Genomic DNA, 19,936 nt, shown 5'->3' with positions numbered 1-19,936 from the left:
TTGGGGTAAGAAACTGATGAACGACGCGTGGCCGTGCTGCAATTTCACAGAATTTCACAGAATTTCTAGGTTGGAAGAGACCTCAAGATCACCGAGTCCAACCTCTGACCTAACGCTAACAGTCCCCACTAAACCATTTCCCTAAGCTCTACATCTAAACGTCTTTTGAAGACTTCCAGGGATGGTGACTCCACCACTTCCCTGGGCAGCCTGTTCCAATGCCTAAATGCATCAGAGAAAATACAATTTTCAGATGAAGCTGACCCTAGTATAAGGCAAAACCGGGTTAAAGCACTCATTTCACTAGGAACTCCTACCCATCCCCGCGCCAGGCGGCAGCCGCCATTCCCCTGAGGGGACGGGCAGGGAGGGCGGGGCCGTTAACGGCCGCCGGCGGTGACGTCAGAGGGAGGGTCGCTCCCCGCCCGCCCTGAGGGGCGGGGGGGGTCACGTGACGAGTGGCGGGGGCCCAGAGCGAGGCGGCCGCGCCCCTTCCGGCGGGCGCTGCCGGGACCAGCGGGGAGGGGGCGGCCGGGGCCGGGGCCGGGGCCGGCGCCCGCCATCACCTCACGGCCCGACCCGACCCGTCCCGTCCCGCCCCGCCTCGCCGCCGGTTCCCCGCTCCCCTCCCCTCATGGCGGAGCAGCGCGCGGCCGCTGGCCCCTCCCTCCGCCCGCTCCGGCCTCCCCCTCCGCCTCCTCCTCCTCCTCCTCCTCCTTCTCGGCGTCCGCGAGCGGCGGCGGCCGCAGGGCCCCTCCCGGCGGGGGTGTGAGGGGCGGCGGCAGGTAACGGAGGGGGGGAGGGGTAACGGGGGGGAGCGGTGAGGCGAGGGGGCGGGGCCTCGCGGGGGTGCTGTGAGGGGGGCGGGGCTTGTGATCGGCCACGCCCACTCCCCATCAGGCCCCGCCCCCACGGGCAGGGGGCAGCGCCCAGGTGGGGCGCGGGGAGCGGGGCCGGGGCTGGGGCTGCCCGCGGCGCTGTGCTCTGGGGCCTGGACATATGTATACTTATTTATTTATTTATTTATTTTTATTTATATATGTTACACGTTTTCTTCCTGGAAAGGTAGCAGGTTCGCTGGTAGGAAGCTGTCGCGCAAGTTCCCGTCAGCCCGGGTTCTGCTCTCGTCAAAGCTCGTCGGTCTTCGCAAGGTAAAATCCTGGCAGGTGGAAAGGAGGTTGCGTGCTCCTTGGGCACGCCAAGGGAAAAGGGGTGCCTGAAGAACAGATCTGGCATGGACTTGCTGTTTCTTTCTCTATTTGAAACTGCCCGTCTCAAATGCTAGAGGTGGGACCTCAGTGAGCTTCTGCTGGTTACTTGTCCTACAGAGAATGGGAGCAGTGCAATGGGTACAGCCAGGGTGAGGCAAGTCATATCAGTGACTCCTAATTTTAAGTCTGTTTTGATGGGCTTCTGGGAAACGCAGTCAGTACAGAGAGTATTGGCAACAAAGCACCCTCTGTAGTTACATTCAGTGAATGAATGAACTGTTTTAGTGAACATACTTTTCAAATTTTAGGTTAAAATCTTCTAATTTATGATCATTCTTTTTATAGAAGGGAGTAAGTACAAATACAAAGAGTAAGATGTGCAGGAAGTTTAGGTGTGGAATCTTTTGTTGTTTTTTCCCAGTACCTTAAAATCGAATGCTCGCTGGTTTTCCTTTATTAATAGAAATCTGGTGTGAAGGAGTAAGTCGCCCTGCTGTTTAAAATCTTTAAAAACGTGTGACTTTGAACCTGTTAATGTCTTTTGCTTGGAGTACTTGCCCTGGTGCCTCTAACATTATGCTGTATATATACATGTGTATCACATTTAGTAAACACCAAATATTATGACACAACGTACTGCCTGGTCTATGTGATACATAAGCAACGTGCATCAGATTGAACGCTCATTTATCTTTGTTGACAAAGCTGGAAAACTTTACTGGGGTTAGACTTGCCATGCAAGTCCTAAATAACTGCTGGAGCATCTCTGGGTTCTGGATGTGTAGGTGCATCTTGGCCTTTTAAAGATGTACGTGGCTAACATTTCAACCAGCAGCTGTTTTGTCTTAATGGGATGTTATGCTTGTCCTTCCTGTGTTCTCTCGCCCTGTGTGTCAGGGAGATGTTCATGAGTGAACAGAACATCACTGCGAAAAGACTTGAATTAAAGAGTTAGCTGTATTTTGTGGACTTAAGTAATGTTGCTAAGAATACCTGTTTTCGTACTTCTTTCCACCGTAGGAGTTCTGTATATGAACATCCTATCAAAAACTTAATATACCAAAGCCAGTAATTAAAATTTCATATCACTTTTTTGTAATAAAGGTGCTTTAGCACCTAACTTACTGAACTGAAAGGACTAGGATAGTATTTCAGCTCAAATTCAGCATGTTGCTTTCAAAGGAATATCTTAGATTGCAAGTTAATTTCTTTGATTAGCGAAATGAAAAGCAAAGGGATGGAATAACTGAGGCGTCCGATCAGACATATGTAGGGAAGATAACATTTAAAAATCATACTACTCTGTTATTCAAGTTTTTTAAACAGCGATTCTGCCTTTTTAAAGCATAGGTGAGACAACGTCCGCTCTTGTGTGTCATGAGTGAAAATGAGATGAGCGTGAAACTGTGGACATAATTTTTTTAGCTGAATTCTTAAAATGCCAGTTAATACTCTTTTGAACTTACATTTTAGGAACCTAAATTTTGAAATATTTAAAAAGCAAATGCGTCTGGATTTTGGGACAAAATTGGTACGTGTAACGAGCCTTTGGAAGGCTCATTGTTGAACATTTATGTCGTTAGGGAGTGTTTCTGTTTCCTGTGGATTTATGTCTCTGGAAAGGAAGGAGGAAACACGTAATAGTCAATGTGTATTTGTTAAGAGCTTTTTGTGATTGAACCAACTTCTCTTCCGTGGAAAGACTCACAGATGTAGGTGCATTATTTCAATACTAGAAACACAAAACTTCTCATGCAGCTCTTACAGATCAGTGAAATTGAAAATAAAATACCGCAGAACAGTTCAGAAGGCTCAGGGTGGCTGGAGCTGGCGTAACCATTGCCGATGTCTTGTCAAAACAGACCTTTGTTTTAAAATGCTTCCGTGTGAGTCATACCTGAATCTTGTGCTGGTTGGTGGTAGTGATCTGCCCAAACGACAGAGTAATTAATGGCACGGGGCAGGGAAGGGCTGGCGGTGACACGAGCCCATGCACTGTTAAAATTACTCAGCTTTTAGAGAGTAAACCCAGAGTTCTTGCAATTAGGTATTTTGTCTTACGTTTAGATTGTTTCCTCAACTCCTGAGGGCTGGTGGCCAAGTAGGCAAAGTTTCTGAAATCCACCCTGTTCACTTTTGCTGACAGTAATTACTGCTTTCATACAATGTACAGCTATTAGAGGTGATAATTAATTGTCTTTGGCTGATAATTCCCCCATAGCTTGAGCGTATCTGCTTTTAAATGGAAAATACTATTTCATCTCGCAGTGTTACTGTTAGTGTTTCTGAACATTTAGAGAATTGATTTGTTACAGTAAATATTTAACATCTTCTGAGCACTGTGTGCGTGTGTGTGCTACTTTGGGGAGCAAAGGACTTTTGAGCGAAGAGGAATTAAAATATTTGTGTGTTTTAGACCAGGGACTCTGTGTCTTGTCAGCAGCTTTATTTGCCATTTACAATACTCCCCAGTTACATCAGAAATTAAGCAAATGGACTTTGTGGTTAATCTGGAGCTACTTACGTCCCACCAGTTTTTCGGAAAGCCTTTTCTCCTTGCCCACTAACCCTCAAACTCGGTAGGCTCCTCGTGCTGTTTGTCATTGTACTGTTGTGCTCTGAGAGGTAGGGCTCTTGATGTTAGATGATCCACAGGCAGATGCTCCTTTCTTTCACTTTATTTCATTCTGTTCGTATTTCCAAAGATAATAGAGAGCTTTGCTAGATGATGTTCATGAACATCAGGTCCTCTTAGGTCCCCTTAGGTCCCCTTAGGTCCTCTTCTTCTCCTGAGACTCAGGGTTAGGATTCAGCTACAGGCTGCCTGAAACGAGAGCTCTCCTGCGCCTGCTGTCGCTTTGACTGTGCCCTGCTACACACGAACCCATCTCTTCAGAGGCAAGCCGGGCTCACCACGGCTGTAGACATCCCCATAAGCTGCAAAGGGAAGCATGGCTGTCCTGTCCGACCAGGGATCAGGCTGGCCACGTCTGTGAGGACAGCTCAGCCTAGAAAGAAAAGCTAGCACTAACCTATGTAAAGAAGTAGTCAAGATCAGAATCATTTAGGAGGCTAACAGAGCAGTTGATGGGGAATCAAAGATGCTTTTAATGTATTTAGAACTTGAGGATTCATGGTTTTGGCACATAGCATCCTTAGGGCATTTTTAAGTCTAAATTCAGAAAACTACCACGAGTTTTTCTCAATTGTCAGCAATCATATTTTTCTACTCCAAAGAAAAACAGCATGTGCCTCTTCCTGGGCTCTGAGACACAGTGGGTGGCAGGATGGGACTGACTAATGCTCTTCACCTCTGTCAGAAAAGTTTTTGTGTAGGTTACGCTGCAAGCTGGAAGAAGAATTAAAAAAAAAAAAAGGTGGTTTTGCCAGTTTGAGTCCAGTTTTAATAACAAGCTCCCCTAGTAAAAGTGCTCTCGTTACTGACACAGCTGGAGCAGTGTCTGTTGGAAACACTGGCAGAGAGGAAAGCTCTGCAGGAGAGGTGCCTGCCCACAAGCTGGTGCTGCACCAGCACCACGCAGCGCATCAGCTGCTGCTGAAGAGCTTGGTGACCGGCTGCGTGACTTGGGACCGCCAGAAGGGCCGGTAGGATGGTCACAAACATCTCCAGGTGCCTCTTCCTTGCATTAAAGGTGCCTTTGTTCTTCAGGGGACTGGAAGTCTGGCTTTGAATTAAAAACCAGAGAAGTACTTGATGCAGTTAGGAGGTGACTTCTTCCGCTCTGTCTCACGCTAGTCACTTGTCCCCTGTGGTTTTGTTTGGTGGCTGGCTTTGTATCATGCAAGAATCCACTTCAGTTGTTTTTTTTTTAAAGTCATTTTTAAGTCATTAGAAGCTGAAAACAGACCTTCACTGCTTTTTTTTTTTTTTTTTTTTTTTAAATAAGATACTACTTTACAAACTAAGATACTTACATAAGGATAATCAAAGAGGGCTTGAGAGTTTTGAACAGCAGATCTTACAGTGTTTTGAATTAGTGCCACGTTGAGCTCTTATGAAATGGGACTGCTTTCCTGCGCTTCTTTGCAGCCTAACGGGATGCAAATCAGAGGATCTGTGTTCAGGGTTAATGTGAACCTACCTGTGGCTCTCTGCTGGGCTTCCCTAGGGGTGCAGTGCATTAATCCAAGTTGGCAGCAGGAACATAGAGGGAAAGGCAGCATTGGAAGAAAGGTTTGTGAAGAAACAAGCACAGGAATGGGAGCTGTGAGCTTGAGTGGCAGGCTGGAATATGCCTTTATCGAGTGCTAGGCTTGCCCTGGTATGTCCTGGTGCTGCAGCGTGTTAACAGTGGCGGTGTGCTCCTCCCCTGGAGTTGCTTTCCTGCCTCCTGTTCTTTGCCCCCTTTGCCTTCGAAATCAAAAGCTTGGTGATACGGCTTGCATCACGCACCGTGCTTCTGAATAGCTGGAAAATGGTTGCTTAGGGAAATAAATGCTCTTCCGAGCACATCTGTGGTAGGTGCTCCCAGGAAATAAAACTCTTATCTCTGGGTGTTTTCTTCATTCAGACTAGTTCTCTGTACAGTCATAATTAGCTGTTATCTTAAAATCAAAGCCTAAAGATAATTTCCATTTGCCTCAGTAGTATAGAGAGGTTAATCACCTTGAAAGTACTTTGTTTGTTTGTTTTGTTTTCAGTTTTAAAATGATTTATAGAGATATTTGAAATCTTATATATTATATGGAGGCCAGGATATCCCCACTACATCTTATCTCTTGTTATGTACTGCACTGAAATAAAGCTTTATTTTTAGGTAGAGGTTGAGTAAAATCTTGATCTCTAGTCTGAAAGTTAGTGTCTCCTGCCAAGCTGTACTTGGAGGTCTTGCATGACTAAATTTTGAGCATGGGGAGCTGGGTGAATGCTTTTCAACAGTAAACTCATACTTGGTACCATAGGTGAGCTGGAAAAATATTTCATACGCGTGTGGGAAACTCTTTGTATAGTGCATCAACAAATGGCTGCCTTCTCTTCTTCCAGATTGCCTGTTTGTTAGAGGATCAGTGCGTGTGCGTTCATTCAAGTTTGTTCGTGTTAGACAAGTTACGGTCCAATTAAGCAGTTCTGTTCTTTCACTTTTCTAGGGAGTTTCTGTGGAAGAGATGCTGTGGCTGTTCTCGAACTCTCTTACAAACTGATTTTGATGTAAGTAATTATTTGAGCAGTATCATCAGTTAGGTGGTGTGCTGGACATGATCTGTGTACTTAAGGAAAAGAAAAATAAATTGCACATCTTACAGTTTACCTTAATTATTTTTTTCAGAGAATTTTCTTGTTTGGGATTTCAGTTTTCGTGTTCTTGGTCCAATGCCCTCATATGCATTCAGACTTTTTAGTCACTCATCTGTGATGTAAGCTTACGCATGCTTCAGGGGTTGCCTTTTTCTTCCTTTTATTTTCCTTCTTTAATTTTTTTTCCCATAGACCATTCACAGGACGAGCCAGCTGTTGAGGATTTTTCTGCGCATTTATATTTCTCCCAATTTAATCAATGTGTTTGTTCTGCTCAGGTTTCAGTGTTGCATCATCTCGTGTTGAGTAACAGGAGTTGTGCTGTTCCTTGATCAATGTGACAGTCACTCGTAGTTTACGAGATGAGCCAAACCCGTGGGAAATATGACTTCTGTATTGGTCTGGCGTTGGCTATGAGCTCCAGCATCTTCATTGGAGGAAGCTTCATCCTGAAAAAGAAAGGGCTGCTCCGATTAGCTAGGAAAGGCTCCATGAGAGCAGGTAAATACGTTTCAGAAACTTGACTTTTAAGTTTTACTGCTCCAAAGAAGATTACTAAACTTAAGATTTTGTTCTGACTCAGATACAGGAAACCTAAAACATGTATCTGGTGTTTTGTTTTTCTCCCTCCGGTGTCAGATACACCTAACTCAGTGTGTGATGCATACTACGCAGTTTGCATATAGCGATTGCCCTGTGGGGATGCTTACTGAACTACCCTTTGCATCTCAGAGTCACATATGGTGATGCCCTGTGCTGTAGTCTGTTATTTAGAGCTGCTGAAAGTGTTTGGCTTTTCAGCCAAGAAGATTCTGAACAGTGTTCAGTTTTAATTATGGATTAATATATAGTACCAGTGCACAAAATGCCAATTTAGTGGACTGTTGTATGTATTTCCGGCTTTATTTGGTTGAACTGCATTTAATAATATTAAATAGCTTTCAGTATAGCTGTTACTATTTTGGGAACTGATTTTTTTCATCCTTTGGCCAGTGTACTTGATTGGAACAGTAAAATGCTGATTTGCACTAACTAGATTTTTATTTTTTTTTTATAGCTGACTGGTAAATGAGGTTCATATTTGAAATATCAAGTAGCAATTCTGTCTACGACAGGGAGGAGCCCAACTTAATGTTTTCAAGCTCTTAAAAGCCTCTTGCTCTAGCTCTGTATTTATCCTCCAAAGGCAATGAGTGATTGTTTTGCTAGGTCAGAGCTGTAAGAGAATACTGGCTTGGGTGTGCAATGAGCATGTGAATGAATGATCCAAGGGTGCTGCAACCAGAAGATTGAATCTGAGTAGTTTTAATTCAGCACTTGTCATGTCTGCTTGTAAAAGATGGTTGATCTCGAGTGAGATATATGATTCATGCTTTCTGGGTTGGAAAGGGGAAGTGTGACTGCACTTCACATACTTGTACGTGTAATCAACTACCTAAGCCAGGCATGTCTCTTAAGAGATATGTAATTTGGTCTTTCATGTCATTGCAATGAGTTGAAAGAACTGTTTTTTAGTGTAAAGCCAAAATGGTCATCCACGCCATTTTTAATAGGAAGGAAATCAAATAAGTAGTTTTCAAAGTGGGCTGCAGGAGGAATCTGCGCATCAGAGCCTGAAGATAACTTTTAGCTATAAAGACTAAGTAGCATGAGTTATGGAAACTATTTTGGCAATGATACTGTTTGCTGAAGTATGGTTTTCATGGAATAGCATGCATTCTTTCAATTTCAGGACAAGGTGGTCATGCATACCTTAAGGAGTGGCTGTGGTGGGCTGGACTTCTTTCAAGTAAGTACATTTTGAGATGGTGTGTGTCTTCGGAGCTTTTCATTGCTTAAACTTTGGACTTCCTGGCTGTAAACATGAAACTGGCTTAATTTATATTGTACCCTGTAACATGTTTGCTTTGTAGCCTGGTATTGCAGAGGTCTCCATGCAAAAGTTCATGACTCAAGTTAGCAGGTTGGGGAGCCACAACACAGCCACTCCAAAACAAAACACATCTTCTAAGTTGGCTGAATCAATTTTAGTATCTGTTGTAGTCCTCCAGTCTGTTCTGCTCTATAAAATAGTAATGCAAGTTTTTTTTCTGTTAGCTGAGAACCAGAATTAGACTTTTCCTTTATTCCTGTACTGAATGTTCATGTCTGAAAGAACACTTGCACTGATTCACAGGTTTATTGCATAAGACACCCTAACTTGTGTTGTTTTTTGTTTTGTTTTGTTTTTTTTCTTTCTTCTTATTATTACTACTCTGCAGTGGGAGCTGGCGAAGTAGCTAACTTTGCTGCCTACGCTTTTGCACCAGCTACATTAGTGACTCCTCTAGGAGCTCTCAGTGTTCTTGTAAGGTAAGAAACACTAACAGAAAGCAGTGTGATTTCAGAGGTAGAAGTTAAATATTTATTTAGAAATAAGTCACTGAGATAAGCAGTAATAATTGTGGTTTGTTCTTAACTGTGAACGAAAGGTGGTTATAAACATTGGGAGTAACTCCTAAGTTTCTCCAAATGTAAAAGGACTGTTCTAAAATGATTCTAGAGATCTGCACCTCAGTCTGCAAAAAGCTATCACCTCCATTTGAAAAATATGCTATATGCAACAGAGTAGTATTTTTATTCACAATTGAAGATATTTATCTTTTTAAAATCATTGTTACATGTGCCTAGATACAGAGTTTTTGGGAGGCAGCATAAAAAATGGGTTCTGAAGGAGCTGCAAAATACTGACAGGTACTTCTGCCGGTAGCAAGTATCTTGGTAGAAAATGAACCACATAGCTATTATGGTAATTTTTCTAATTATGCCTTTACTTAAAAGTGGTTTATGGACGTTAATAGTGTTCCTGCTCACCAAAAGCTGCGTGCTGTGTATGTGAGGGACCTGTACAGTCAAGGCAACCTGTATGTTGATGAACATATTAATGTAATATCACTAATTCCATGTTTGCTGGTGTGTATTTTTTCTTCTTAGTGCCATTCTATCATCCTTCTTTTTAAATGAAAAACTTAATCTCCATGGAAAAATAGGGTGTTTGCTAAGTATACTTGGATCAACTGTGATGGTCATTCATGCTCCACAAGAGGAGGAAGTAGAAACTTTACATGAAATGTCCAACAAATTAGGTGATCCAGGTAAGACAAACGCTGGCTTGATCTCCAAGTAGCTAATGCAGAAAGATGTGTGTGCTTGCTCTTCTCTAAGCAGCCCATCGTTCCTTTGTTACAGTTTTATTACTGCTTTTTTTTCAAGTTCCAGGAAGACAGCCTGTCTGCTTCATTTTGTCAAAACAGAGATTTGAGTTCTGTGATGGAATTCCATAGGGTGCTTTGCGTGATGCCAGTGAACTTCTTTGGCCTTGAACAAAGCGTTTTGATATGAACCACTGAGATAACAGTTTAAAGAAATGCAGCAGCACAGCTGGATAAATACAACTTTTATAAATTTTAACTCAAGTGTGTCAGTCTCTGTAAGCCCAATTTTGATCCCTCCTTAAACAAAGAAGGTTTGGTGGTAGATGTCTGCTGAGAAGTGTAATCCTCCAGGCTGCCTTGTATGCTTACATGGAAGACAGGGCACACACAAATACACTTCTGCAAAATACTGTACTTACAGAGCCAATTCCCATTTTAAACATGAGGAAGTGTCCAGCACAGAGACTAAAAAGATGATTTTAAGGAATGCCCTGATTGTTGGAAATCTGCTGAATGCAGCAGCCTGCCAACACATACTTCCTTAAAAGCAGTCAGCCACAAGCCTGGATCCAGTAGCTTTGTGCCTCTGTGAGGCTGTGTGTAAGGCAGTACAGCAATCTAATCCTGTAGTCATCATGCTGATAACAGTAAAGGTAATGTAATATGCCCAAATTTCATTATTTCAGCAAGGTCACTCTAAAAGTGTTTAACTTTGCTGTTGAAGGAGCAGTGAGTGAGAAGCAGCCTGATCTTTTCTGTGTAAGCTGAGCCCATCACCTTGTTAACATGTATTCTTGGTACCTCTAAGATGCTTTTGGTCATATACATCAATAACAAGAATTGTTTCTTTTCCCCCCAAACACAGGTTTTGTGGTCTTTGCAACACTTGTTGTCATTGTGTCTTTAATTCTAATATTTGTGGTGGGACCTCGCCATGGACAGACCAACATTCTCGTGTACATAACAATTTGCTCTGTGATTGGAGCGTTATCAGTTTCCTGTGTAAAAGGTTTGGGCATCGTTATCAAGGAACTTTTTGCGGGGAAACCAGTGCTGAAACATCCCTTGTCTTGGATTCTGCTGCTAAGCCTTATTGTCTGTGTGAGCACGCAGATCAACTATCTGAACAGGGCTCTGGATATATTCAACACGTCGATAGTGACTCCGATCTATTATGTAATCTTTACGACATCCGTTTTAACTTGCTCCGCCATCCTTTTCAAGGAATGGCAGCACATGGCGGCTGATGATATTATTGGCACCTTCAGTGGCTTCCTTACTATCATTGTGGGGATCTTTTTATTGCATGCCTTCAAAGATGTTAATTTCACCCTGGCGAATTTGCCCGTCTCCTTGCGGAAGGATGAGAGAGCAGCAAATGGTTCTTTGCTCAGCACGTACGACTGCTTGAATCATGACGAAGAAAGTTCTACCTGTGTAGGTGAAATGCAATCCACTGAGAGTCTCTCAGCCAGGAGAAATGGAAGTCTGTCAGCCTTCTGAAAATATCTACGTGGTAAATAAGAAAAGAACAATTCTGTAACTCTGGATTATTTTTTTTCTGCTGTGAAATGTCTGAGCTTGTCTGGAACCTCATGTTCTTCTTAACGGTACGTGTAGACAATCTGTATTTTTTTTTTAAGTTTGATTAGTTTGGATCAAAATCACTGAAGGGGTTTTAATTTGCCTTATTTTTACTTTAAAAAATACTAAAATGACCTCAGACCACAGTTGGGTTTGTTGCTTAAGTTATGTGTAAATACTTTCATTTCACTCTTCTGTTTTCAGATGTATTGCACTAATGACAATTTTATCAAAAATAAATGGCTTTATTTCTGCATTGGTGGTAAACAGATTGCAGTGAAACTGAATCCTTTGTACTCACGCCCTGAGTGAATGCTGAGTGGCTGTAAGCGCACTAAAACTGGAGCTGTTCCAGCTTTAAAGCAGGAAATGGAAAACTACAACCAAGCAAGAGTAAATCCTTTGAAAATACTGCTGAACTAAAGCTTTATGTTAAACTTGCAGGCTTTACATCAACCACAGCAGCCTTACCCCATCAGCGTAACTGGGTGGCAGCAGCAGGAAGGCAGGAGCTTCTGCTTTGCTTGGCTAGGTAAGGCACTAGCACCAGCTGTCATGCCACCTCCTGCAGGAGGAAAAATTAGAGTAGTTAGTAGCACCCGAAACAGCCTTTTCTGTGAAAGGTGCCATCGAGGCTGTTTGGTTTTAGTACTTACTGATAAGGAGTATGGTTTATTACCAGGAGCAAAAACAATCCAGCTCCCACCTGTGAAAACAACTTTGCTACTGTCCTTTGGTTTACTGGAGGAGGTGCTGAGGCCCAAAGTGTCAAGTAAGAAAACAAGGTTACTGAAATTCTGGGTGCACAGCAGGGTTTGAGCTTTTAACGAGTTAAAAGGAACACGACATCAGCGCTGTTCAGCTACAGGCCACAGCCCTCTGAAGGTTGTGCAACGAAGCCTGTAACAGCTGGGAGTGGCAGGAAAGGGATGAGATGGTGGAGTCACAGAGCACCTGGTTGTCCCTTCTAGTAGCAAAGCACCACCAAAGAGCAGGTGAAAAATCTCACACTGCAGCACCTGTTGCTTTATGCCTCAAGACACTTAGGACTCCACACCCCTTATGTCTGATGACTGATTATTTAAAATGAGAAAGTTACACAATTTTTATACACTTTGTTTTTAGTGCAGTTTTTTTTCCCCACTCTCTTACCATCTTAATCTGGTTGACAAAAATAGTAAGCCACCTCTGAAAGCATGGAACAAACATCTCATAGGACTAATGTCTGAAGGTCCCTTGACTAAAGGGAAAAAGGTTATGTTAGTATCTGTATTAATGCCCGTACATTTAAGATGTTAGAGATCAAGTCTCTTACTGCTGCCAATTAACCAGGAAGAATTACAATGTGCTTTAATTATACCACAGTTAAGTTATTTTTAAGTAGTTCTTAAGCCAAAAACTAGACTTTATTACTTGAACATTTATGTACCACACAGCCAAGCTGACGCCTCAGATACATGTGACTTTGTTATTCCTACACCAATTATGACCTAGCCCCTAGTTTGCTGAGGAATTTCATCCCATTTCTTCTTCAAAAATAGTTACCCACTCCTGTACCTACACATCCCTTATTTTCTGCCTGCATCCTGTCAGGCACTTATTTCTACCCATTACTGGACAGTGTTGTTACTGCAAAACACTTGAAATAGCAGGAGAAAAGGAGCTGTTGTTGCTTACCTTGACTTAATAAGAGGGATGGGAGAAAAAGAAGTTCTTAAAGGGATGCCTTCTTGGTTTCACAGTAGGGGTTAGAAACACTGATGAAAGAACATCTCTGGGTAAAACCTGTACTTACTCCTTGCTGTCTGTTCCAACCATCTTAACTAACTCCCACTTAGCTTGATTCTGACAGCTAACTGGCTGTGAGACACCACCGAGCAGTTCTGGTAAGATCCCCCAGTAAGGAAGCAGGACTTCCTACTTCCAGGTGAACTGGATGCTTTAAAAGTCAAGTCTTAAGAGTTGCAAAGTTTTACAAACAATTTTACTGATGCAGTGTTTGCATAATACAGTTAAGTGTAATAAAACATTTTCTGCAAGTAAATCATGATTAATAATCATTAGAGCTTATGTACTGAGATAGATTACATCTGATCAATCTATTCACGATTCTTGTAAGAACCCCTTACCACTTGTAAACATGTATTTTGCTAGACAGGTATCCATCTCCAGCCAAAATACAAGCTGTGTTAGAAGCTCTCATTAGGAAAAAAGTAAACGGATCCCATTGTAATCAATTAAAGTACTGCAATTAAAAATAACAGAACACTATCTGTCACCTCCATGTTAAATAACCACCACCTTAATTAGCCTTCATTTCCATTATTGCTGATCACAGAAAACAGTTTTATGAAGAGGAAAAACACTCGACTGACTAGAAAAATTACTCACAAAGCACCAGAGTTTGTTGTTCTGTGTTCTTTTTTGTTGTTTGTTTTTTTTTTTTTTAATAAAGGCTAATTAAGCAATTATGCTCTAATACAATTAAGAATTGATTTATAAAAAAAATTCTACAGAACCCAGTTTCTTCCCCTCCACAGCCATTATATTGACAGCATAGGGGGAAGTTATGCCAAATCCAGTCTAACATAGCCACCTCAGTACAGGAATGCAAAGAGATTTCAAAAATGAACCTTTACACTTGCAGGCTTTTAATCAAAGTATACAAAATTTTAGTCTAGAAAAATAAGTATGGACTGTATACAGTTACTGTGCTTGGAGACTGAAGAGGACAGTGCACCACTCAAATGGTACAGGCATATTGAAAAACACAAGTAAGAGACCCTTTAAAATTGTTGGTGTGTTTTTTTTTCTCCTTTCTCATACTTTTAGCGTAAATCGGTGCAAAAAGTACTGTTAGGTGAGAAGTCTAGTTGCTGGCAAGGGACTGATGAATAGGAGGCTGGAAGCAGCGCACGTGTTCCACGGGTGTGCTCTCTCCATCCCCAGACTTCAAATACTTGTCCAAAATAGCAATTATTTCATCATTCAGAATCTGGAACTTGCGAATTCTTTCAACCATTTTCTTCAAAGGCTGAAAACATCAAAAAAAAGTAAAATAAAAATCCACAGCATACAAACAGGAATTAGCTCTGGAGATTAAAAAAAAGACAAAAAAAGCACAAAATGCTGACTTCACCACTCACAGCACTGTTATGAATGTTATGAATGAGTTTCCGTTCCACTGCTAACCCTGTAAAAAATTCTAGTTTTCCGGGCAGTGCTGCTTTTTGTACAAGAAAAGTAACTTACAACAGCCTGGTCATAATCTTCATGCATGTGTATGAGATGAGCAGTGTAAAGAAAACCCCATATAGCCAGGAAATTAGAGTTTTGACTGATCAGTCTTCGAACTCCAGTATTAGTCACAGCTTTTGTTCCTAAAACCCTTGTTTTCAACATTTCATTCTCAAAAGTGAGTGTTGCATCTACACGTGAATACAACCAGCTCTGATTGTTTTTGTTGCTGTTACAGCGAATAAAGACCAGCTGTTTTCAACGTACCACATTCTTTATAACTTCGTCTTTGCCATCGTGCTTTTGGACTTTCAGCAGGTGGTAGCAGAAATCCAACACATCGAAGCGCCGCTGCTGCCCCAAGAGCACAATGATCATACAGCCAGCCCAGTGCAAGCCGTCTCCAAAGCACTGCCTGAAACAGAAAACACGACGTTAAAACCACGCTTCACCTAAAGTGTTCAGAAACACATCTACAGGAAAAGTTTAGGAATCAGACATATCAAAATGCATATCACTCCAGAATATTTTGGACAGTAAGCTAAAAAAATACGGTAAAACCTCTAGTAAGTCAAGTTCTCTTTTCAAAGATACCACAGGGGATGTAAATGGATGCTTAAATTTTCTACAATGTACATTTTCTACAATGTACATGAACTCCCCCTTAGGCTCCAGCAGCGTTGCATTTCATTTTCAAAGAAAACAAAGGGGGAATTCAACACCACTATGCTCCTTTGGACTGCAGACACGAAAGGAAGGAAACGTTTTACATCGTTGCCTCCATAACTGGTCAGTCAAAAGCACTTGACAGCAGTTTTTCAAGATAAGGATACACCAAAACCAGCAAAAACAAGAATTCAGTCCTGTTAACTTTCACATGCTCAGCCTTGCCCTTGATTGAGATGAGCAAACACTTGCTAGGACTGTGTGCATGCATCCAGCTATTGTATTCATGTTCAGCTTCAGCAATGGTATGACTGCTGCTGGAAGCCACGCGCTGGGGCCTGTTTGGCGTGGGCTCATTCATCAGATGCTGCCAAGACAGAGGGTTATTTTCTGTAAAGATACAGGAGGATCTGTGTGCGGGCACCAAGAGCCCCGCTTCTGCACTGCGCTACCGCAGACCCCCGAACAAGCCCCCCTGTTGTAACGCCCGCGTCCCCTCGCGCTGCAGGGAGAACAAAGCAGGGGCTGTGGGGCGCTGGCAGCCCCCGACACGTACTCCACAGTGAACTCGTGCGTTCCCACGGGGATGCAGTAGACGAACTGCATGGCGCTCCACAGGCGGTGGAACTCCACGCACTCGTCCACGTGCATCACCCCGTTGCTGGGCAGGGGCCCGCGCCAGATGGGGTCGTCCAGGAAGGAGCGGATCCGCGTCAGGATGACCTCGAACATGGACAGGCCGCAGCAGAGGCGTTCTTTGGTCAGCAAGTCCCCTTCCCTTGCGATTGCTATTTGCTAAGATGGAGAGAAATGAAGCGCAAAATCCTGGTTATACAACGCTTTCTGTTCACAGACCTCTTCAAGGTCAATTAAAAAAGTACCCTGTGAGCTAACAGCACGGCACGGTTTACCTAAATGCTCCAGTTCCCATGCTGCACTCTATTTTGAAGCACACTGATCAGAAAATATGCAGTAGGTGCTCAAAAAAAAATAAAAATAGAACCTATTTCTGTTTCACTTGGCTTGTTCTAGACATTTCTCCCAACTTTAAGTGAAGTCAGACTTCAGTTCAGTGGAAAAAAAAAAAGCAGAAAATTGTAAACGCTTTTTCAAGTAGGCCACAGCCATGCTAAGTAACACTAACTGCAGTGACGCTAATTCTGCACCAAGAGTTTAAGAGGTTTTTGCCTGCATGGAGCCTGAAAGCAAAAAGAAGGTGTTCAGGGGTCTGCTGCCAGTATGGGCAGTATCTTTGCCTGCACTCTAATTCATCTCTTGACCCTGCTGCCATTAGAGACAGGAAATCTTCAAAGACAGCAGAATGAGCCTCGCAGAAAGCCAGTAATTGGCAGTACGGGTTCGTGCTGTCCCAGCTGGCACCATGGCACTGACAGCTCTCCTCTGCAACGCCGCAGTGCCTCCCGCTATGCATTACGATAAAAGCAGTCCCAAGGCTTTGCCTCAGAGCACCCTGCTCTTCATTTCTACTGCTCACGTCTCATAAACTGCTACAGTTTGCAGGGAATTAACGTAGCCCTCACGCTGACAGGGAAATATTTCTCCATTGCATTTGCAGCTTCAGCACTAAGGTTCTCCTTGGTCATTAAGTTTCCAGGAAAACGCAAATGAGAACTCATTTTCAGTGACTCTCTAATTTACTGGCTATGAGGGGAATAATTTGTTTTAGGAAGATTACACGCACAGTAACACTGATTGCATTTGGTGGAATTTGCACTTGGAATGCACAATCTGGCCCTTACACCAAGAGGCTATCACACAGCAACATACATAAAAGTTGCAATTTTCCTCCAAACCTGTCACCCCCACCACAGTTTCAAATATTTTAAACTTGTGAGCTTTAACAGCTTTACCAAATCCATGGCCTAATACAATTCTTGTTATGTGAACGAGCTGGATGTGCAGGCTGAATTTCTGACACAGCTATCAGCACTGTGTGAAAGACGGGGCTTTTTAGCGCCCAGAAGCTTCTTGAATTGCCTCCGACACAAATGAGAGATTACCTGTGGTGTTCCCAGTCTTTCAATGAGAGGGACTAAATGTAGTGGAGCGTATTTCGATTCTAGTCTCTTCATTTTAGCATCAAGCCTTTCACCCTCTGAAAGAAAAAAGAAAAGAGCACTGATTCATCTGAATCATTTAATGGATGTCCGACCATCTTTATTGTTACTCAATCTTTATTTTTACGCAATCTTTATTCAGTGCACTAAAAAGCTGGAAAAGTTTTTATTTTAGTAGGTAATTTCGGTTCTAGATAGGTGGTTCAATGTGCTGTTAGAAAAATGCATTTTTAAATGTTGCTTTAAATGTTGCTTGGTATGTTCAAACAAAAAGAAACCAAGGATTTATAGTGGAATACACTTAATTAATTACTAGATTCAAGACGGAATATAAAGCTGTATTGTGCTGCTGCTACTAACATATTTGACTCCCACTTGTACTAAGCCAACTAAATTGCCCTTATCATAGTTTAAATGCCTGCCTCTGGAAGGTGGGTTATAACGAGGGTGGCATTTATGTATAGCAAGGCTTAAAAAAGCAGCTGGCACCCACTCATCACTGGCAAGTAGGAAGTGTTCTCTGGCAAGTGGGAAAAGGCTATTTACAGTGGTCTAACAAATGGTTAGTTTTATGTACGGAAATGCAAATAGCTACAGAGAGGCTGAAAATAATCTCAAAGATTTTTAGCTGATGGGATTTCTCCAAGCAGAACGAATCAGCTGCTCTGGCAGTGAGAAGTGGGGAAGAGAGGAGACAGAGGAGCAGCAGAGGAAGAAGCAGAAGAGGGAGGGGACAAAAGCTCACTTCCTAACGAAGGATAAGAAAAGCAGATACTGAAGGAAGAAATCCTGCATTCACAGCATGCCAATTTAGTAAAAAATAATAATAATAATAAAATAAATAAATAAAAATAAAAAAAGCACACAAAAAGTCTACAGGGACCACTTGCATTTAATTCATCTGCTCGTGGGCTTTGTATACCTTGTGCAATCAAGCCTACCCCATTTAACTGACGAGGATATCAGCTAAACAAGAGTTTCTGAAAAGCCTCTCACCACATCCAAATTAAGGTGTTAATACTGCCCCGAATACCCCACCTGTTTCTGGCAGAGTACTCCTCAGCTTCCTCTGGTAATTAGCACTGAGCCTGGCTGAGGAGCACAGATGTTTCAGGCTTGAATCACTTAGCTCAGGTCACAAAATTAACAGCAGTGTCAAGGGTGACTGGAAATGGTTACCAAAACCAAAGCAGCAAGCAAGCGAAGTGGAAAGCGTTGCCTGAGGAAGTTATTTCCATTTAGCCCGTACCTTTGACGTGAACCCTGGGCAGGATGTTTTGGAATGGTGCTGCATGCAACAGGTCACACACCTCCTCTAGGGACTAGGACAAGAAGGAAACAAGAGGCACTTAGTAACAAGGAATCCTCAAACCAGGCCAGATCACAAATCCAGGCTTCCAGAAGCGTGCTGATGCTGGAGCAGAAACAAACAGCAGAGGGCAGCCAGCCTCTGCCGTAGCTGCCTGCTGGGCGCCCTGCCCACAGCAGTAAACCCACCGACAGTTGGATTTCACCAGGTTACCTCGGATTCACAAATAAACTCCAGCAGCTCTCCTCCCACCCCGAGCTGGCAGTTGTTAAAGGCCAGGATATTTATTAAAAAGCCTAATTCGGGATGAGCAGTTTCGGTGTGAAAGTGGCAGACGGCTCCTGTGCAGCCAAACAGGACGGTGAAGGATGACTCACGGCCCGGTTATTTTTGCCAGCACTATTCCCACAACCCATTATCGTGTCAGGCGCATCTCCCAGCCAGGCAGGCTGAGACACGACAGCACCTCTCAGGAGCTATTTTATACCCTTAATCCTTAGAGATTAGGAAAGGAAAGGAAGGTAGGGAAGGCAAACAGATTATCTCCTGGTCCTTGGCTTCTGTACATTGGAAAAACTTGCCAATTTCACCCTTGTTTTTTGTGACATTACCACAAACGTCAGGGCCCGCTCTGAGACACGGCGGGGCCGTAAAGCAGCACAGCAGGCACCTACCAGGCTCTGCTCAATGAGCAGGCAGAACAGGACAGCGTTCCCCACTTCCCGCAGATTCTGAAAGCAGACAGTCTTCAACTCTGCGTATTCAACGATGTCCTTCAGCTGATGGTGGAAAAACTCCAAGATACCTGAAATCAAAAGAGAAGCAAAAAAAAAAAAAGAGAGAGAAAAAAAAAAAAACATCTCAGAAGATAGAAAGAAATTGTGTCATCATCACCCAGGTGCTCCTATTGTGAAAGCAGACAAAAGGCTCTGGTCGTGTGGGTAAGAGTCATACCTATCAGGACTATTTTTTCTCCCCACCACAAAAGCTTGCTGATTTTCTCACCTATTTGCCTATTCAAGGCTTTCTGAATGTGCCCTAGTGTGCTGTATCACAGCACAACAAAGCGGGGCTGCAGGTTCGGAGTTTTTTCCTCCATCTATCATCTCGAGATGTTTTTATTTACAGATGTGCTGCCTAGAGGGAGCTGAAAGGAGCAGCATTTAAATCATCACCCATCAGAGGTTGTTAAGTTGTAAGGCAGCGGTGTGCCGACCCGCTCAGCTGGCTAGATCATGCACGAGGGAGCACCTCGCTTCTCTGCTGGAAAAGCAGCTAGCGTAGGAGGTAAGAACACCATTTCCAGAAGCAGGAAGACAGAACAGGGCTCTCGTCTGCTATTAGGCCTGTTCCAGCCTCTTGTTCTCGGTTCTATTTCTGTCCCCCAACCTGCTGCACCA

The 19,936-nt window shown here is 43.1% G+C and overlaps 2 protein-coding genes across 4 annotated transcripts in view; one reads left to right on the top strand and one right to left on the bottom strand.

Moving 5' to 3' along the window:
- The first annotated feature begins 596 nt into the window (after positions 1-596).
- On the top strand, positions 597-11,523 carry NIPA2 (NIPA magnesium transporter 2). Of its 3 annotated transcripts, none has more exons than XM_032208047.1 (8): positions 597-785; positions 1,070-1,151; positions 6,321-6,381; positions 6,747-6,969; positions 8,201-8,257; positions 8,730-8,820; positions 9,442-9,602; positions 10,528-11,523. In XM_032208047.1, exons 4-8 carry the CDS (start codon positions 6,831-6,833, stop codon positions 11,163-11,165), a joined length of 1,086 nt encoding a protein of 361 aa, XP_032063938.1. In that variant the 5' UTR covers positions 597-785; positions 1,070-1,151; positions 6,321-6,381; positions 6,747-6,830; the 3' UTR covers positions 11,166-11,523. The 3 variants fall into 3 exon arrangements, with proteins under 3 accessions (XP_032063938.1, XP_032063937.1, XP_032063936.1); XM_032208046.1 differs by having other exon boundaries at positions 1,066-1,151; XM_032208045.1 differs by lacking the exon at positions 597-785 and having other exon boundaries at positions 990-1,151.
- A 1,685-nt stretch (positions 11,524-13,208) lies between these two features.
- Positions 13,209-19,936, bottom strand: part of CYFIP1 (cytoplasmic FMR1 interacting protein 1) — a 62,967-nt gene continuing 56,239 nt past the window's right edge. Inside the window, exons 26-31 of the mRNA XM_032208044.1 lie at positions 19,211-19,341; positions 18,477-18,549; positions 17,171-17,265; positions 15,706-15,944; positions 14,751-14,898; positions 13,209-14,280 (exon numbers count right to left, since the gene is read on the bottom strand). Coding sequence (XP_032063935.1) covers positions 14,116-14,280; positions 14,751-14,898; positions 15,706-15,944; positions 17,171-17,265; positions 18,477-18,549; positions 19,211-19,341 — 851 coding nt within the window. The 3' untranslated portion in view covers positions 13,209-14,115. The remainder of the gene's footprint in view (positions 14,281-14,750; positions 14,899-15,705; positions 15,945-17,170; positions 17,266-18,476; positions 18,550-19,210; positions 19,342-19,936) is intronic.

The sequence above is a fragment of the Aythya fuligula genome, chromosome 1 (assembly GCF_009819795.1).
Source record: "Aythya fuligula isolate bAytFul2 chromosome 1, bAytFul2.pri, whole genome shotgun sequence".
Classification (NCBI taxonomy): Eukaryota; Metazoa; Chordata; class Aves; order Anseriformes; family Anatidae; genus Aythya; species Aythya fuligula.
Note: the sequence above shows the minus strand (reverse complement) of the source record. Positions and strands in the feature narration are given on the sequence as shown.